Source organism: Peromyscus maniculatus, chromosome 6 (assembly GCF_049852395.1).
Source record: "Peromyscus maniculatus bairdii isolate BWxNUB_F1_BW_parent chromosome 6, HU_Pman_BW_mat_3.1, whole genome shotgun sequence".
In the NCBI taxonomy this organism is placed as follows: Eukaryota; Metazoa; Chordata; class Mammalia; order Rodentia; family Cricetidae; genus Peromyscus; species Peromyscus maniculatus.
In genome coordinates, this window is record NC_134857.1 from 22,587,143 (window position 1) to 22,607,847 (window position 20,705).

Genomic DNA, 20,705 nt, shown 5'->3' on the forward strand with positions numbered 1-20,705 from the left:
ATTTTTTAAACTCTTCTAGTGAGGCATCCTTGTGAGAACCGCCTCCATACCTATCAATTGTCCTTGTGCAGACAAGAGCTGTCTGCGGAGTGCCCAGTCACACTTGATGACATCCAACACCACCCATGCATGTAAGACGTGGGGAATGCTGCGGAAGATGGGCTTCGTGGAGTGTGAGAGCCAGGGACCAGAGCAGGATACTGCTTTCTATACATGACAGGGAACCTTTGCCCAGACTAATCCCAGCAGTGTGCTTGCCTAAACATGGCTCGGGAAATGGCAATGCCTTGTGCCTTGGATTTAAAATCTGTTGTTGTCTGAAGCATTCTGTTCCAAACTGCCTTTGTGTACCTCCAGGGCACCTCTGCAGTGCCTTCTTGTACTTTTAGATTTTCTAACTCTGTGTACCAGGTTTTCTCCCTTCCCCCATTTACTGTGAGTCTGTCTTTCATGTAACTCCCTCGATATTTCTTCCACTACAGTAACTGCCCTTTTCAGAACCCACAGCCCTCTTAATCTCTCCCAATTTCCTTTTTTCATCCAGAGAAGTCCAAGTAACTCCAAAACATGGCAGTCATTCTCTCTGTCTATGTTTAACATTTATTTGGTGAGTGTGGAGACAGGCCAGTGTAGAACATCCTAGACTTGAAGCGACCTTCATCCCTTCGAGCTCTGCATGCTGAGATTACAGGTGTGTGCCACCATTCCTGGTGTGAACATTACTTTTAGAATATCCCTGAATTTGACATAATAAGTTAACAGTAGTGGAGGGAGTCTGTCCCATTCATGGTAACGAGTGCTAGATCTCTGCATACCTTCTTCATGTTCCCAGGGTCTCTTGAGTTTAGCACCATCAAGATGGGCCTGATTTTATTCCCTGTTTACTTGCCTCTTAAGACTTGACAATACAGAGCCCAGAGCATGGAGACACTCTTATCTCCCTGGGGTGAATGGAAAACACTTGAGAGTAAACTGTCTGTCCAAAATCACATACCTAGTAATAACCAAAGCTAAATCTGGCATTCGACTCAGGTTAGCTATATCAACATCAATAGTATCCCCATTAAACAAAGATTTAAAAGTGTAGTAAAAATAACTGGGAGAAGGGATCTACAACACTTTGTAAAGTTTCTTTCCTTACCAACATGGTCAGAGGGATAGTGTCAGCAATCCACAGTACAATGGCGCTAGATCATTGGTTCTCCTTGTCTCATGAGCTGACCTAGTGGCCAGTGTGTCCAATATCAGACAGCACTCACTGGTCAGTGGTCACAGCTTACCTGTGATGATCCAAACCTGTGCATCACTGTGGAAACAGAAAAATTCTAGCAGCTGCTGGTAGGGTTACAGGGAGATTGATGTCGTAAATCAGGCAGCAGCCAATGGCAAGGTCAGATTCCAAGCTAAAGGATGGGGTTGGTTGGAGAGGATGCCAGGAGACCAACAGTAGCCATGGAGGCTGAGGTGTGGGCTAGTGAAAGGAGGCAATCCTGGCATGGAAGTCTTGCTTCCCATGATGTCTAGCCTAGGTATCATGGCAGTTCTTTTATGGTTCACTGATGAAAATGTGTATAAAGTGCATATGATGTGTCACATTCCAACAGAAAGTGTCCCATCACCATATACTGTACATACAGTCAGTAGCCTTGGACAGGAAGGAGAGGAGCACCTAGATTGAGGGACTCAGATGAGAAACTCTTTCAGTTGATCTTATTTATGGGCTGTCAGCATCTTTGCATGACTCAAGGAAGAGAATTAAGGGCTCCTTTATGGCTGTGTTGAAGGGCAGGGCTGAGTGCATTGAGTGCACATTGGATGATGAGCTCCAAGACGCTACTCTTTGGCTTTCTTTCTGGAGTCCAGCCTGGGACAGCACACACTAAGGAAGGACTGTCTTCTCTGCTTTTCATCCCTTCTTTGTAAGATTTCATCCTTGGAGCCGCTTGACGCTGCATCTTTACATACTAATGGGTGATATTACTGTGAAGTTCCAGGAGCAGTGGTCTTCTGTTCCTCATGAAGATGCTTGTAATTGGAAGTTGCTGGGAGAAGCAAACAGCCGAGGGGCTGATGGTGAGTCTGGCTGTGCATGTTCCCTCTGTCAAGCCTTGGTTGCTGTTCTGCTGCCCAGACTCACCTACCTCTGGGTGTTTTTTCTCCTTCTCCTCTATTGTTTTCCTGAGATAGGCTTGTTTCTGTAGCACCTGTTGTTCTAGAACTGACTGTGCATCTCATTCTGGCTTCAGACACATGGACAGTCTTTTATCTTGCCTCCCTTCTAATAGTGCCAAGGTTTTGAGCCAGTGAGTCTGGCTGCCTTCTCTCTTCATCCAAAAGTATGAGTGTGACAGCTACCGAAGCTTCTTCCAGATCACCACACTGTGGTTGATATATTATTCACCCCAATAAACTTATCTGGGGGTCAGAGAACAGAACAGCCACAATATTAAACATAGAGGTTAGGCATTGGTAGCACACGCCTTTAATCCTAGCATTCCAGAGGCAGAGATCCATCCAGATCCCTGTGAGTTTAAAGCCACACTGGAAACAGCCAGGCATGGTGACTCACACCTTTAATCCCAGAAAGTGACGGCAGGAAGCAGAAAGGTATATAAGGAGTGAAGACCAGGAACTAGAAGCCTGGTTAAGCTTTTAGGCTTTTGAGCAGCAGTTCAGCTGAGATCCTTTCTGGATGAGGATTCAGAGGCTTCCAGTCTGAGGAAACAGGATCAGCTGAGGAATTGGTGAGGTGAGGTGGCTGTGGCTTGCTCTGCTTCTCTGATCTTCCAGCGTTCACCCCAATACTTGGCTCTAGGTTGTTTTTTTTTTTTTTAATTAATAAGTACTTTTAAGATTCGTGTTACACCACACGCTCTGTAGAATCCTGGGCTTCTAGCATTCTCTGCCATGCTTGGGTCTGAGGCCAGGATAAGTAGAGGATAGATAAAATATTGGAACCCTTGGAGGAAGAAGGCATTTTTTTTGGTACCGGATGCTGGGTTACATGAAAAAAGCAAAGTAGGTATTTTTGCTTTATATGTAAAAAGAATAACAATTCCTTTTCCATCTCAGTATATCTCCACAGACAGGAAGGTTTTGGATTTTTTTTTGAAATATGGGGAAACCTTGTGTCTTTTCTCATTTTGGTTTGTATTGTATCATCCTTTCTGTCAGTCACTGGTAGTTTCACAGACTGTATTGTGGCATGGTACTAGTATGCATTTCAATATGTTTCTTATTCTAACTGTGTAGCATGAATCTTAAAAGTTCTTATTAATAAAAATAAAGCCAGAGCCAGGTATTGTGGTGAATGATGGAAGATCAGAGAAACAGAACAAGTCACAGCCACCTCACCTTACCTCACCTCATCAGTTCTTCATCTGATCCTGTTTCCTCTGACTGGAAGCTTCTGACTCCTCATCCAAATGGATCTCAGCTGAACTGCTGCTCAAAAGCCTAAAGCTTAACCACCCTAGTTCCTGGTTTTCATGCCTTATATACCTTTCTGCTTTATGCCATCACTGCCTGGGATTCAAAGCTCACTTCCTGGGATTAAAGGCGTGAGTCACTATGCCTGGCTGTTTCCAGTGTGGCCTTGAACTCACGGAGATCCAGATGGATCTTTGCCTCCAGAAGGGTAGGATTAAAGGTGTGAGTGCCACCATTTTCTGGCCTCTATGTCTGTCTAGTGGCTGTTCTGTTCTCTGACCCCAGATAAACTTATTAGGGTACACAATATACTGGGGAACACAATATCACCCACATAACTGCCTCAGAAAGCACTAACTAATATGACAATGTCTACCAGTCCTTACTGAAAATGACCCTGGAGCCTGTTTAACTCTCCTTCTGCAGGACCTCCTTTCCACTGAGCTGGTGCTGTAGAATGCAGCTACATGCCCAGCTCTGTAGAACTGTTTCTCCATGCAGATGGTTTCGTGTTTTGCATGGCTGCAGGTGGAATGTCTCTTTTCGCAGGAAAGCAGAATGTCCCTTCCCGATTCCTTCATGACTCACCACTTGTCAGGTAATGTGACACATTCCCAGTAGCAATCACTGAAAGTTGGAAAGTTCATTCAGACTCCCATTGTAGACATTTCAGAAAAAAAATGTTTGTTTGTTATTTGTTTTTCATTTTTGGAGCTTAGTTTTTCCCCTTGAGTTTTGATGCTAATTTAATGAGAAGAAGAGACTTGGCAAGAATTTACATACAGCATTCAAATCTTAGTTTTGTTTTTTCTTTATGTGACTTCAGATACAGTCATTTATGGTCCAAAAACAATTGAAAAATTAAAAAAAAATTTTCTTTCTTTCCTTCCTTCCTTCTTTCTCTTTCTTTCTTTCTTTCTCTCTCTCTCTCTCTCTCTCTTCCTTCCTTCCTTCCTTCCTTCCTTCCTTCCTTCCTTCCTTCCTTTCTTTCTTTCTTTCTTTCTTTCTTTCTTTCTTTCTTTCTTTTTCTTTCTTCTTTCTCTCTTTACTAATGCAGGGAGCTAGATGAATGTACTACAGTGACCACTAGTATTTAATAAGTTGACCCACCAGGCACGTGATTCCCTGTTGGAGGGCCCCCATGTGGCAAAGCTGTGGGGTTATTGACTGAATGACTAGTTGTTTTCTGTCTGTAACTTTCTAGGGTGCCACTGCTATGCCTCCCTAATAAGAACAGCTGTGGGGTACTTTCCACTGCCCTTTAGTGGTGTATTTTATACTTGTTGGACACACATATAGCCGTGAATGGTCAGGAAGATGATTTCTGCCTGTATTTTACATTACTCAGACTGAAATAGGATTCTCAGCCACAAAGACAACCTTTTACATGGACAGATAATTTTAGACTTCAGAGCAGATTCAAAGCAGGCAGGTTGTCCCTGGAGACAAATATCTGGTTTCCCCTAGAGATAAATACATGAGGTCAATTTCCTAGGTGTTATTTGTTGCTGATTCGAGGTCTGGATTGAAGGAACTTTATTAGATGTAATGTTCTCAGTAATTGACTTTTTGCATGTAGTCCTAGTCTCAGGCTCAAGGTTCAGGCAACTGTTTACTGGAATCCCTCACCAACTTAGAGCTATGGTGTCATGGGTCAATGTGACATTACTAGCCTAAGAGAAACTATGTGAGTTATCTTGTGCTAAGAGTTTGAGGGAGCTGGGTGGTGGTGGCACACGTCTTTAATCCCAGTACTCGGAGGAAGAGCCAGGTGGATCTCTGTGAGTTCAAGGCCAGCCTGGTCTACAGAGTGAGATCCAGGACAGGCACCAAAACAACATGGAGAAACCCTGTCTCTGAAACAAAACAAAACAAAAAATAAAAGGAAGAAAGAAAAGAAAAAAAAAAGAGTTGGAGGGGCTCCTGGCAGTGTGATCAAGTCTATCTCATGCCTGAACTGGCTTTCTGGATCCTAATTACCTATGGTCTGACACTTAGCTCACCCTTGATGCAGCAGGGAGGGTCTTGGTCCTGCCTTAACTGAAGGTACCAGGCTTAGCTGTTCCCCCATGGGAGAACTTTTGAAGGAGGACATGACGGTGGATCGGGGAAGGAATATGGGGGGCTTGGGAGGAGGGTTGAGAGGAGGATCTGCTGTTGCTATGTAAAATGAATAAAAAAATTAAAAAAGAAAAAAACAAAGATTGATATCCAGCAGGAGAGAGAGAGAGAGAAAGACAGACAGAGACACAGAGAGAGAGAGAGAGAGATAGAATTGTGGAAAGAGCTGGGCACAGGTGACAGTGTTTGTGTGCTGAGTGAGAGATGGAGCTGCATGGAGACAGAACCGGAACTGAAGAGAACTGGAACTAGAGAGAACTGGGACCAAAGATTCAGAAGAGAAAAGACTGGGGGGGGGCGCAGGGGAGTGAATGAAGAGTGAGTAAATGATGCAATAGTGTGTGAAGAAATGTAACATATAGATGTGTGTGAAGAGATGCAGCTGTATAGGCAGAGAAAAAGGAGAAGTATGAGAAATAAAAGATTGTGGGAGTATGATGAGTGAATGAATGAATGAGAGAATGAGTGAGTAAAGAGTGAATGAAAGATGTGGTACTTAGTGAAGGAATGTGAGAGAGTAGAGAGAAGAAATGTGTAGATGTAACTGTGCAAAAGAGGTATGTGGGTGTGCGGAGAATTTATGGAGAATGTAACAATGTGGAATGTATCATGTGGAGACAGAGAGATTCTCAGAGAAAGAGATTTTCTAAGATGTAGTAAAAGAGAAACTTACCACCATCAGAAAGCATGTGCGTTTCCTTATTTTTCCCCTCAGACAGAAAAAGTCTAGCTCTAAGATGGATAAGAAGTTTTCCTTAGCCCTCACCACCTTCATAGATTTTTTTTTTTACATGCTCTAGTGGTCTCTGGGGGAGCTGAAGGGATAGCTCAGACGTTAAAGGCCAGACTCACAACCAAAAATTTAAGGGATGAGTTCCCATCACTCATGCTTGTCCCCTCCAGCTTCCGATTCATTCATGCATTTATTTATTTAGTTAATTTATTTATGTCTCATAGACTCATATAATATGGGGACCAGAAGTGATTTCCCTTGTTTCTGTAATTCAATAAATAATAATTTATTTACAATCACTCAAATAGTTACAGACAACACACTTAAATCTCCAGTTTAGAATAACCACTTGAAAACATCTCGGTTCTGTAAAGTTCATTACAAACTCCTAAGATACCTTTGATGTTTTAACTAGTTGATAAAATAAAATTCCACTATATAACTCATAGCCTAGAATAATTTCATGGGAAGTAACTCACAGTCTAATATAATTACATTACCAGAAAATAGCTAAGGATATTCTCAAAACATTTACATACTGCCAAGATTATTATTTACAACTTTATGTATTAACTGGTTTATTAGAGCATTTTTATGTGTAATAGTTTATTTAATAAACATCAATTACAGGTATAATTTTTAAATTTTTTTTTATTGTACTCAGATACAATTCACCCAGACCAGAGCTTCCCCTCTACTCCTCCATGTTGTCCCTTACCTCCTGTTGGGCCCTGGCCCCCGTTTTTTTGGGGAGCTGTTGCCTTGCTTGCTGACCTTGATCAGATGTCCTCACTATGCTGATTCCCTGCCGGTTTCATTCTTCCTAAACAGCTTACCGAAGGTTCCTTGTTCGCGTATCCTGCATATTGGTGTAATGCTAGAGTGTAAAACATCTGTAGCTTACCTTTGCCCTCTTTTGCTCTTCCACTGTACTGTAAGTCTGTATTTAAGGCCTCCTCCCTCTTTCAATAAACGGCATTCTACTGAGACGAATGACCCGCTGCTGTCTTGTCTCTCTTTTTAATCCTCAGCCCATCACTAAGACATGGTGAATGGGTAGTAATGTGGGCATTGCTACAACCTCCTCCTTTCTGTCTGCTTCCCTCTTTCCGTCTCTCCCCAGGAAAGAACAGGCCCCCATGGGACATCACCCAAATAGAACACAACACAACCAGCCACAAACCCTCACATCAAGGCTGGGTGAGGCATGCCCAAGGAGGAAAAGAGTCCCCAGAGCAGGCAGAAATGTCAGAGTCACCCAAACTCCCATTCTCAGAAGTGCCCCCAAAAGGCCAAGGCAACAGCATACCAGCTATGCAGAGGACTTAGTGCAGACCTATACAGGCTCCCTGCTGCAGCTCCAGGCTCTGTGAGTCCCCATGGGTTTCTCAACCATGATATCCTGGTGTCCTCGACCCCTCTGCATCCCACAATTCTGACTCTTGCTCTTCCCTGGGATTCCCTGAGCTCCAAGGGTAGGGCCTGGATGGAAACCTCAAACCTGCACCCTCTCTTTGCTTTATGTTTGGCTGTGGATCTCTGCACCTGCTCCCATCTGCTTCCAGTGGCAGTCTGATTGATGGCCATTAAACTGGGTACTGTTCTTTCAACAAAGTAGAACATCATTAAAAGTCATTTCTTTCTCATATTTTTGGTTGTGAGCCTAGCCTTTAATGGCTGAGCCATTTCTCCAGTGCTAAAGAGGCCCACAGAAATCCACAAAAATACCCCCACAAAAGACTGCTGGCAATGGTCGAGAGACAGCTGGGACTGACCTACTCTGGTGATGGGATGGCCAAACACCCTAATAGTTGTGCCAGAAACCCCATCCAAGGACTGAGGAATCTGGATGCAGACATCCATGGCTAGGCCCCTGGTGGAGCTCTGGGAGTCTAATTAGCGAGAAAGAGGAGGGTTTATATGACCGAGAATTGTTGCAACCAAGGCTGGATAAAGCACAGGGACAAATAGCCAAATGAATGGAAACACATGAACTATGAACCAAAGGCTGAGGGGCCCCCAACTGGATCAGGCCCTCTGAATAGGTGAGACAGTTGATTGGCTTGATCTGTTTGGGAGGCATCTAGGCAGTGGTACCAGGTCCTGGGCTCGTTGCATGAGTTAGCTGTTTGAAACCTGGGACTTATGCAGGGATGCTTGGCTCAATCTGGGAGGAGGGGACTGCACCTGCCTGGACTGAGTCGACCATGTCGATCTCAGTCCTCGGGGGAGGCTTTGCCCTGGAGGAGGTGGGAATGGGGGGTGGGCTGGGGGCCAGGGGAGGGGGGCAGGAAGGGGGAGAACAAGGGAATCTGTGGCTGTTATGTAGAACTGAATGGTATTGTAAAATAAAATAAAATTAAATTTAAAAAAAAGTCATTTCACTGATTTTTTGTGAGTCTTCTTTGGTTAAGTGTCATTGTACCAGAACATCATATAGTTAGGACAGATTGTAGGTCGAGTGTTTAGTGGCTGGGTTGGCGTCTCATACCCAACTGACTGGAAGCCTTGTCTGGTTGCAGAAGATGGATAGTTCAGGCTCTGTGATCTCCATTACTCGGAGTACTTTCTAGGGTCACCCTCAGAATGAACAGAGTAACACCCATCTAAAAAGAGAAGCTGTTATCCTCATCTTTTAAGAATATTGCTTTCCATGAAGTTTTATAAATTTTTCTGTTATTAGAATTTTAATAGTCACATTTTACAGTCTCAGCTTTGTTGATTTTGAAGGGCATAGATATTTGTATTTTATCCTCAGACACTTCACAAACATTGATCCAAATAAGATTCAAATAATATAAGTATTACAAGGAATGGATTCTGCTTTAGTTGTGATATCTGGGTATTGTTTCTTTTTAGTGATGTTAATGAACACAGTACAATCTACTTTAAATGCACCATATGGTAGTCATGATCTTAATACTATAAAATCTTAATTTAGGTTATATAAAATAACATTTTGAACAGTGCAAGCTATTAGAGAAATTTAAGTTAAAAATAAAACCTTAGTTCAATAAAGCATTGTGTACATTCCTCTGTCAAGTATGTTATCTTATTTTATTTGAATGACTGTATAATTGAGTCACAAGTATGTGCTTCATTTTATAGAAAAGAAAATTATGGTTGAGACATGATATATTTCTGTGAACTATTTTAGAATAGGGAGAGTGTATAAGTCTTTTTCTGCGTTCTCTCCAACCCCAGCACTGAGACATCACTACAGTTGTCTAAATTCCAACCACTGCTCAAGTGGGCAGCAGAGCTGGTCTTCCTGGCTGTAGTTTTCAAACATACAGAAAGCAAGTGGTCTAGCTCTATTCCGTTGCTGTGGTAACACACTCTGACCCCTGAAGAGGGGAGTGTCTATTTGGCTTCCGTTTCCACTTCCATGTTATTAATCAAAATTGAGGACACATATGGCAAGAACTCAAGCTCAAACTAGAGAAGAACATGGCTTGCTGACTTTCACTCTGTCTTGATCACCTAGCTTTCTTACACAACCCAGGACTAATTCTCCAGGGATGATGCCACCCCACCCACAGTGTGCTACAACCTCCTCAATCAATGGTTCATCAACTCAGTCCCTCACAGTCATAGCCGCAAACTAACTTGATCTTAATAATTAGGTAAGACTCACTCAGACTGTGTCAAGTTGAGAGCTGAAGCTAACCAGGATAGCAAGAATTATGGAGACATGAAAACTTCTACTAAGATTTCGAGGAAAACCATGTTGTTCAGGGAGTATGTAGTAGGTTTCATACTGGCAGCCCAGAGTAGGCTATTGTCATAGTTTGAATGTAATTTGGCCCCATAATCTCTTAGGGAATGGCACTATTAGGAGATAAGGCTGTTTTTGGAGTGAGGTAGGGCCTTGTTGGAGGAAGTGCGCCACTATGGAGACAGGCTTTGAAGTTTCCAATGCTGAGGATAATGCCAAGTGTCTCAGTCAATGTCTAGTTGCCTGCATTATATAGGACTCTAAGCTACTTCTCTAGAAGCATGTCTGCCTGCATGTGGCCTTTCTCCCACCATGATGATAATGGAATGAATCTTGAAACTGTGAGTTCCCTCATATAAATGTTTTCCCAATAAGAGTTGCTGTGATGATAGAGTCTTTTCACAGCAATAGTAACCCTAACTAAGAGAGAAGTTGGTACCAGGAGTGGGGCATTGCTGTGACGGATCTGACAATGTTTTTGTTTGAAGGAATATGGGCCTTGGGACTGTGAATTAAAAAAGCAATTGAAAGCTTTTAGTGCTGCTTAATGGGCCATACTAGAATGAGCATGGAAGTCCTTGGTGTCGAATGTGATTTGATGAAATGGGGGGGGGGCGGGGCGGCGCTTACTCAAGAGTTTTCAGAAGTGAGGAATTTTAGTATGTTGCCTAGAGATCATTCTTGTGATGTTTTGGTGAAGAAAGCGGCTGCTTTTTGCCCTAGTTTGAAAAGTTCGCCTGAAGTTAAAGTGAAGAGTTTTGAATTAATTCCGTTGGCAAAGGAAATCTCAAAACAGCCTGGTTTAGGCTTTGTCGTGTGGCTGTTAGTGGTACCTCTTATGAAGATTTATAATGGAAAGTAGCAAGATGAGCAGGGTAAATTACAAAATATACCATTTAAGGAGAAAAGGAGCACCAAGTGTGGAAGGGATCTAAGTCCTCTGGTCAAGGAGAAAAACAGATTAAGAAAAGGAATTAAGGGAGTGGTGACCTCAGGGCAAGATCCCACCCAGGGTAAGTTTCCAACTTGGGAACAGGAACTAAAGAAAAACTTAGCACCAGAAGATGTGGGGCACACCTTTATTCCCAGCACTGGAAACACAGAGGCTGGATGATTTCTGAGTTTTAGGCCAGTCTGGTCTCGAGAGCCAGTTTCAGGAGAGCCAAGCTTAGGCAGTGAAGAACAGAAAGCTGGGAAAGATTTCAACTGAATAAGTGTCTCATGTTCCAACTCCAGTAAGCAGCAGCTCTTGGCAGATTTGACCATGTGGTTTTGGCTTTAGAGTTAAGGATAGAAGAAATGGCGTGTGTCAGGATGTCCCTGAATGGGGGCCCAGTAGAGGCCATTGTGTGAAGCTGGGAAGTTGAAGCCTGGATTGCCTTGGAGACCCCAATGTTAGAGATGCCAGTGTCACGGGATACCTGCAGAGAAGAGCTGCTGATGGGGAATGGGACCAGCTCAAGAGAGAGAGAAATGTGTTGCACTCAACAAAGCTCGACAGAGTTGGACATCTGAAGAGCTTTTTAACATCAGGCATTGAAATGCAGCCTTTGGAGTTTGGCTGATTTTCAATCTTGCTTTGATTCAGTTTTCCTCACTATGTTCCCTTCAATACATTTGGGAATGTTGATGTATATCCTGTGCCATTATATGTTGGAAGTATGTGATTTCGTTTTATTTTGATTTTATTTTATTGATTTATTTATTTTTTTGAGACAGGGTTTCTCTGTGTAGCTTTGCGCCTTTCCTGGAACTCGCTTTGGAGACCAGGCTGGCCTCGAACTCACAGAGATCCGCCTGGCTCTGCTTCCCGAGTGCTGGGATTAAAGGCGTGTGCCACCACCGCCCGGCTTATTTGGATTTTATAAGGGATTACATTTAAGAGACTTATGAATTTCAGGAAAGTCCTTGAACTTTGTACTTTAAAACATTATTGAGACTGTGATAGACAATGGAGACTCTTGAAGTTGGACTATATTCATTTTGCATTATGATATTTTTACAAGTTTATGGGTACAAGGGTGTGGAATGTGGTAGTTTGAATGTAACTGACCCCCATAGTTTCATAGGGAGTGACTATTAGGAGGTATGGTTTAGAGTGGACATGACCTTTTTTGAGCAAATGTGTCACTGAGAGTATAGGCTTTGATGTTTCCTATGCTCAGGATACTACTGAGTGTCTTAGTCAACTTCCCACTGCCTGCAAGATATAGGATTCTCAGCTACTGCTCCAGCATCATGTCTGCCTGCATGCTGCCATACTCCCTGCCATGATGATAATGGAGTGAACTTTTGAAAGTGTAAGTGAGCTCCTTCAATTAAATGTTGTCCTTCTAAGAGTTGCTATGGTCATGTTGTTTCTTTACGGCAATGGAAACCTTAACTAAGGCAGGTATGCATGAGGGTGAGGTCTAAAGTGCCATGGACATGCTAGGATGCTGGAGATGCCAGGAATGTGGGATGTATGTAAGAACTCTTGCATTTAAAAAATGGAATGAACCTGAGAGAGTCCAGATACACTGAAGGAGTTAAGGCTGAAAAGGGTCTGCCTATGTCCTTTGGAGTTCATTTCTTGTAATCATATTCCCCACTTTCTTGTCCTGGAGCTGCAAGCTTTGGTATTTTTCTCACGTATTTGGTCTAGCTCTTTTTAAGATTTTTGTGTACCATTACCTACACTGTCCTTTTAGAATGCTGGCCTTTAAGGAATGCCCTGTACAGTAGAACACTAGAGCCACCCCTTTGAGGGATTATCCTCAATTTTTAGTTTCAGAAGTGCTCAGCTTATAGGTCAACCAGAACCAGAACATCTGCCGCCTCATAGTCCAGCCACCTTCCACTGATTTCCTACACCATGCCTTCTTCATTCACATGGACTTAAACTCTCTAAAGTGATGTGCCAAAACCATGCTTTGTTTGTCAAATGGTGTTTGTCACATGACTTAAAGAACTAATACAGTATCATGGAACAGAGAACATTTCATCATAAATTTCCTTTTCTACTCCTGTCTTTTTCACCAATGAAAGAATAAATTCTACTGAGCAAATATTGTTCAAAATGAATTCCCATCAGGGCTTGGTTCTGAGCTTAAAGTATCTTAAAAACAAATATTGACATATCACATATATTTTTTTCACATATAAGGCTGTTTTTGAAACAGAAAATGCCTGCATTTATATTTATCTCAGACTATATATAATGATGTAGAAAAGTGTTCCAAATGCAGCACTTTAACTAAAGCTGTGCTTCATTCTTGATGGACAGGGAAGGAGCTTGGCCCTGTCTCAACTTGGCATATCATGCTTTGTTGACTCCCATGGGAGGCCTTACCCTTTCTGAGGAGTGGGTTGGGGAATAGAAATGAGGTTGGGGAGGGAATAGGATGAGAGAGGAAGGGGTGTGTGGGAACTGTGATTGGTATGTAAAATAAACAAAAAATTTAATGAAAAAAAAAAGGAAAAAACAAGGTAACAAGAGAGGGACCAATATTTGCTGATTGCCTTGCATGGGGCACTCATTCAGTCAACAGAAAAGGCTTCAGTAGGTTTTATTTTACCCTGAATCACTGGAATAGCAGTAAGAAAGATATTGCAAAAGCAGTCAGGATAGCTACTATATATAAGAAGAAGAAGTGCCAGAAAGGGTGTGAGAAATTGTAACCTTTGTGCATTGCTGATAGGGACAGAGAGTGATGCAGGCAGGAACTGGCGGGGCATACAGTATGGTGCCCCCTCACAAAGCTAAATGGGGAATTACCATATGATTTTTTCATACACATTTATATTTACTTCACATCTATATTTATTCCCCAAAGAATTTTATGTCAGGCCTCAGATACTCATGTACCTCTGAGAAAACACACCTCCTCATTACTCATTGTAATTGAAAGCCACCAAAAAGAAATCAATTCATGGGTAAATGAATAAACAATGGATAAACTAAGAAAGCTAAAGCAGTGCTCATTTACATAAAGAAGGTATGGATGAACCATTAATGACCATCATCAAATACTGTATAGCTGCATTAGTAACTAGAAGAGCTAAAGGGAAATGTAGCAATCAAATGGACTCAAACAACTTTGAATGGATAATTAAATTATTTTTATTTAATTATTATTAATTATTCAATAACTTTGTACATTCAAAAATGATATCTTCTAAAAATATATTACAAAGCACATAAACATATATACATATAAATATATATACATATATACATATATACACATATACAAGAGCTATTTACATCAAGGGAAGGAAGGTAAATATAAAATAAACACTGAAGATTGTATAATATATTAACATAATATAACATAATCTAATAAAACAAGATAAACATATGGAAATAAAAACTGAAGATAATATAATAGTGTAATATACTACAATATAATGAAACAAAATAAACAGGTGAAAATAACACTGAAGATTATGTAATATAATACTATAATATTCTAAAACATAAAATAAAAATGTGCTTTTTCTTGAAGCAATTATTGGAGAAGTGTCAGATTGTTTTCCTGAGTTGTTTTATTGTAGATGGTCAGAGAAGATGTCAGCCAATTGTCGTAGACTTGTCAAGTTCTAAGATGAGAATAATTCAATTTAAATGCACAGTGCTCTCTTCTGTTTTATAAACTATATGGTGAAAAGAGCTAGTTAGAGCACTCATAAAATGCATTTCTAGAACATGTGTGCCAATGGAGACGTTTTTGTAAAATTCACCTTTCATCCATCATGAATATTCCCTTTAATACTTCACTTTCATGACAGACCTATATGCACCATGACATTTGTAAACCTTAATGCTAACACCTAACCTTAAATCTACTCTAACTATATAACAGGAAGCCTAATCATAAAATTCAACCTAGCCTTAAACTCTAAATTGGATCCTAACTCAGTATGTAATAACAGTGAGGAAAACATGGAAGATGGTTAGGAATACCTTTTCTTCTTATGAATGAAACCTTTGTGTTAGAAATTGATTTATGTTCTTATTACATATTCAACACTATGCTATTCCTTTTCTAAAGAATTTATTCTCTCTCCCACCACCAGACACACTGCTCCATTTTCCTCCTTTATGCCCAGTATTTGAAACTGTTCATATTCTTTAGCTCCCAGCTTTCTCTCTTCAGCTTTGTTTCCTAGTATTCTTGAACCTTTGAAATGTGACCAAAACATACATACACATACATTCTAGATATCTATCAATCGCTTATCTATCTATCTATCTATCTATCTATCTATCTATCTATCTATCTATCTATCTATCTATCTATCTATCTATCATCTATCCATCCATATCTATCTATCTATCTATCTATCTATCTATCTATCTATCTATCTATCTATCTATCTATCTATCTAATCTATCTAAATAACTATGTGTGTGTGTGTGTGAGTGTGTGTGTGTGTGTGTGTGTGTGTGTGACTGATGACAATCTTGATTTAGCCAGTTGTTGACTCATGAGACAATCATTCCATTGACAGTTAACTCTTTTTATCCCCTGTGCTGCACTGAAATACTTATATTCCTGAGCTGGAAAACTGAGTATGTATTTTAGATAAACATTCTTTCTAATACTAATACATTTTAAAACAAAATATAACTCTTACCATCACTTTTTTATGTTTTCTCTTCTATTTCTTGTGGTGGCGAGAAGAGCTTCGTTTTTTGGTGAAACATGCACAAAAACATGCTCTTATAGTATCAATCTGAAAGAGATTATGTAAAATAAGGAATTTTTAAACTGAAAATTAAAACAATGTCACGAAAGATTTGAACCATCCATTCAACTAAAAAAGGCAACTATGGCTGATTGCATATTTTACATATATTCACAATTTTAGAATAAGTTACAATAGTATGAGAATTAAGTACTAGGACTCCTTCAAAAAGGGAGGGACTCTGAGTTCTAGGCTTAGGCTACCTCTGATATTCCAGAAACTCCAGAACCAGATGAAAGATTCTGACTTCCCTTTAGGGCCACATATGATACCCATGAACTTTGTCTTGGGGCCTGACTTGCATGATATCCTACAACAACATAAAGCCCAGGGATTTTTCTCCAGGATCCCAGGCAGTATGACTTCCTACACAAGTGAGGAGCCCTGCCTTCTGGAGGTTAGGCCTACTGATGAACTAGGCAAACTCCATGACCAGTTGAGAGGCTCTCACTGCTTTGATTCAACCTATGTATTTTGCTTGGGACCATTCCCACAGGTGGCTAGGTTTCACCTGCCAGGCACCACCTGTACTGACACAGGAACCCCGCTCTAGGCTTAGACAGAGGCTGACTCACAGATGAAGGATAGGACTAGGGCTGTGGCCCTCAATATCAGTGGCACAGAGGAAAAACTGCATATCAACCCTACCAAAATTTAGTCTCTCCTGGTGGTTTTAAATGCCTCCATTGAAACATAAGGTGTCTTGAAAAAAGGAAAGGAATACGAAAAATCCAACTAACAACCGAAAACATCTTCTGAAAAATTATTGATCACTTAATAGAGAGTTATAAAAGAGAACGATGTGGATGAAATTCAGGAGAAATAATTCAAGAGAATGATTTTAACAATGTCCAAGCAATTCTGAGATTATAAAAATCTGGGCTGAAACTAATAAAATAGAAATGACAATGTTTCCATAGAGCTCACTGTGGCAATATGAGTGAGGGTGAACTGGATCTGAGAACCTAAGAGAAGGAGAATTGGCCTTCTTTGCTCTGGTCTGTATTGGGTGAGCTAGCCTAGGCAGTGTTGGAGAACACATGTGGGTAGTGATAATAATGAAAAGCTAGCAAGCTGGCCAACCCAGCTAAAACCCAGGCCCAGAACCGGGGTTTTGAGTTGGTTCCCACCAAATCCACCAAATCTATATACTGTTGGAGAATGTGAAGGGGACAAACCTACAGATTCAAAACAGCAGGACCTCCATGACACAGGACAACAACAGGATGTCCAAGAGGAGCACCAGGGAGAGACCATTATTGGTGGTGAAACAGAAACCAGAGGATTTGAAGCAGACTAATTACTCATGGTAATTAACACTTGCAAGTTAAGGTGAACAGATTAAGAGGTAAATTGTGTATCTTAGCAGGCCACACTACTGCTTCTATACAAGGTTCTTTTTTTTTGTTTTGTTTTTCAACTTCCAATGAAATTCAGAAATCACAAACATATTTAAAAATCTCCAGTGCATGTAATTCTAAAATCTAAAAGAAATGGATGTATTTCTAGATTCATTGTATGTAATGAAATTAAGTCAAGAGGAAGGAGATGATCATATATATATATTGAGATTGAAGAAGTAACAAAATATTTTTCAACTAAAAACAGACCAGGACAAGATGGATTATTTGCAGAATTTTACAGAATACCAAAGAAAAATGAATATCATTGCTACTCAGATCATTTCATGAAATAGAAAAATAAAGGATTTCTCCTAAATCCTTTTTATGATGCCAGTAATAACTTGATACCCAAACTAAAGAAAGACTCACATGAAGAGAATTCAAACCACAGACTGATTTTCATGATGAGAACAGATACAAAACTTCTAAATGTGAGATTGTCAAGCTGGGGTTTGAGAGATGACCCAGCATTGACAAGCACTGCCTATTCTTCCAGAGGACCCGCTTTCAATTCCCAGCATCCATATCATATCTCACAGCTATCAGTAACTCCAGTTCCAGGGAATTGGATGCTCTTTTCTGGCCTATGAATATACCAAGCACATATGGCATGGACAAGAATAATGTAGACAAATAACCATATATATAAAATTAAAAATGGCAATGGCAAAGAGAATTTAAGACCATAACAAAAAGATTATCCATGATGGCCCTTTTGGTTTCATCCAAGAATGCAGGGTAAGACAAATGTATGTAAATCAATAAATACAACATATCAAATAAATAGAATGAAGAAATTCACATGATTATCCCAATATATGCATAAACCACCACTAAAACAATTGAATATTTGGAACTTAATGATAAAAGTCAAGGAGAGGCTAGGTATGGGTAGAGAACATATCACAATTATACAAGTGAAAAACAACAAGCCTACAATCTACATCTTCTAAAATGGAGAGAAAATATTAATCTAACCATTATGATGGGAAAAAGGCAATCATTGTTCACTGTCTCTATACTTTTTCAATAAAGAACTGAAGTTCTAGATAGACCCAATAAGGTAAGAAGGATATTAAAGCATTCAAAGTGTAAGAGAACTCAGAATGCCCCGACTTAAAGATGGTAGGATTTTATCAGCTGTAAAAGGGGTTGAGGCTCCACAAAACGTCTTACAGCTGATAAACACTATAACAAATTAGCATTTCACAAATTTAACACCTAAATCAATGATGGCAAACTGAATAAAAAATCAACAAAAGAATCCCACTCATGTGCCCTAGGATATAGAATCAATCTTGATAGCCATCAGCAGATGAATGGATAAGGAAAATGTGGTATATACACACAATGGAATATTACTCAATGAAGAAAAAAATGAAATAGTAAAAATTGCAAGTAAATTAATAGAACTAGAAGAGTTTTACTCAATGAGGCCAGCTAGGATTAGAAAAGCAAATATGATATGCTGTCCTCGTGTGTAGATATTAGACTTTCGTGTGTTCAAATAGGATTACATAAGGAAGCCTAGAAATTAGACATGGTCTATTGTAGATGGACCCATTGAAAGGGAGATAGTAAAATATATGTAAAATTAAATCAGAGAAGGAGAATACTGGATGTTGGCAGTTTCAATCATGGAAGGACTGGAGGATAAAGGACAAAAGGATGAGTGCCGAACAAAAATGAAGGTCTATGAAAAAAGCCTTATAGGAACTATGATGTTGCAAATTAAGGAAAATACATTTTGAACGGAGGTAGAACACAGGTGACAAGAAATAACACTGGATCAATAAGTACTCTGGGCTAAGGTTTAAGTGGCAATGAAGGCGGAAGAATAAGTCAGAGCAGGGACTAAGGTGTAACTGAACCTAAACTAAGGCCATATGAAGGCTTGTAGAAGTGACTCGTTTGTAAAATAGTTTAAAAGACATACTAAAAAGAGTTTGTTCAGAGGTACCTGGAATGTGTTGACTTCCCTCATAAGACATGAGATTTATATTGAAACTCCAAAACAAAGGACAAGATACCTCCTTATGAGTTATTGGTCAATTAGGCCTCCATGTCACCCCAAATAACACAGTCTATTTCTACACATTCTGCTTGTTTATCATAACTAAATAGTAAGACTCTCTTGTTGAAGATACCACACAGTCTGGTTATGTAGGGCATTTAGAATCCAATCTCTAGCAGACAAGGAATTTCTGCCTTTCATCACAATAAAAGTTGTAGTTCCAGCCACTGGTCATGAAATACATGAAGAGTCTATCCAGTCTTGGACCTTTCCTATGACAACAGTGACCAGCCAGGTAAGCTGTCCACAATGATTGTGTGGTAGTTATGTAAATAACCAACCTTGTTAGGAATGGATGGGAGAGCTGCTCCAAGCAATGGATTAAATGTCTGATGCTGTAAACCTTGTCAAAAGCTTATGTCTGGAATAGTCATAAGCTAGTGCAACTAGTGCTATTATTATTTATGTTTATACCCATAGGTTTGTTCTGCCCTCATTGTTGGTCATATGATTCTTTTTTTTTTTCAGGGAGTAATGGTTAATATAGAGACTCATAACTAGTTAACATGATAAGGATAAGCCAGGGTGAAGGTTCATCTGCAGATGGGTCATTTGCATTGACCTCCCACTACTGAAAGCTCAAGAAACAATGAGGAAGAATGGTCTGAAAACAATGTAAGAGTTTGAATCTGGAGAGAAGTACACTGAAATGTTCTTTTGGGGACAAGGAATAACGGGTGCACAGATCAACTCAGAACAGCTGTGTCTTACACTAGACTTGCACAAGCTCAAGCAAATCAAGATGCCAGCATGAGTGAGGAAGCATCTCTCAAGGCCCCAGGACTAGATGAGGAGCAATTGGCCATGGCTGGTTGTGAAAGGAGGATCCTAATTTATCTGTGGGCTGTGGCTTAGGACAGATTGCCTCATGTCCCAGAAGGTGTCTTCACACACATTCACAGATGGTCAGCCCCACTTGGACTCACTGGGCTATGATAATAATTTAAGAGCCAGGCAGTGGTGGCATATACCTTTAATCCCAGCACTCGGGAGGCAGAGGCAGGAGGATCTCTGTGAGTTCAAGGCAAGCCTGGTCTACAGCGTGAGTTCCAGGAAAGGCACAAAGATACACAGAGAAACACTGTCTCAGAAAACAAAACAAAAACAAAAAAATAATTTTAAGAGACATTAAGCAAAGAATAAATAGAAGAAGAAGAAGAAGAAGAAGAAGAAGAAGAAGAAGAAGAAGAAGAAGAAGAAGAAGAAGAAGGAGAAGGAGAAGGAGAAGGAGAAGGAGAAGGAGAAGGAGAAGGAGAAGGAGAAGGAGAAGGAGAAGGAGAAGGAGAAGGAGAAGGAGAAGGAGAAGGAGAAGGAGAAGGAGAAGGAGAAGGAGAAGGAGAAGGAGAAGGAGAAGGAGAAGGAGAAGGAGAAGGAGAAGGAGAAGGAGAAGGAGGAGAAGGAGAAGGAGAAGGAGAAGGAGGAGGAGAAGGAGGAGGAGAAGGAGGAGGAGAAGAAGGAGGAGAAGAAGGAGAAGAAGGAGAAGAAGGAGAAGAAGGA

General features: G+C 40.5%; 1 protein-coding gene and 1 pseudogene across 6 annotated transcripts in view; one reads left to right on the plus strand and one right to left on the minus strand.

The window, feature by feature from the left end:
• Positions 1 to 4,319, plus strand: part of LOC143273829 (protocadherin Fat 4 pseudogene) — a 51,117-nt pseudogene extending 46,798 nt beyond the window's left edge. Inside the window, exon 6 of the transcript XR_013052030.1 lies at positions 20 to 4,319. The product of XR_013052030.1 is annotated as a protocadherin Fat 4 pseudogene, transcript variant X2 (transcript). The remainder of the gene's footprint in view (positions 1 to 19) is intronic.
• A 9,760-nt stretch (positions 4,320 to 14,079) lies between these two features.
• The window catches only part of LOC143273831 (uncharacterized), a 53,110-nt gene continuing 46,484 nt past the window's right edge, over positions 14,080 to 20,705 (minus strand). For all 5 annotated transcript variants that reach the window (XM_076574011.1, XM_076574013.1, XM_076574012.1 and 2 more), the window contains 2 exons: positions 15,621 to 15,719; positions 14,080 to 14,582 (listed from right to left, as the gene is read on the minus strand). In XM_076574011.1, coding sequence (XP_076430126.1) covers positions 15,645 to 15,719 — 75 coding nt within the window. In that variant the 3' untranslated portion in view covers positions 14,080 to 14,582; positions 15,621 to 15,644. The remainder of the gene's footprint in view (positions 14,583 to 15,620; positions 15,720 to 20,705) is intronic.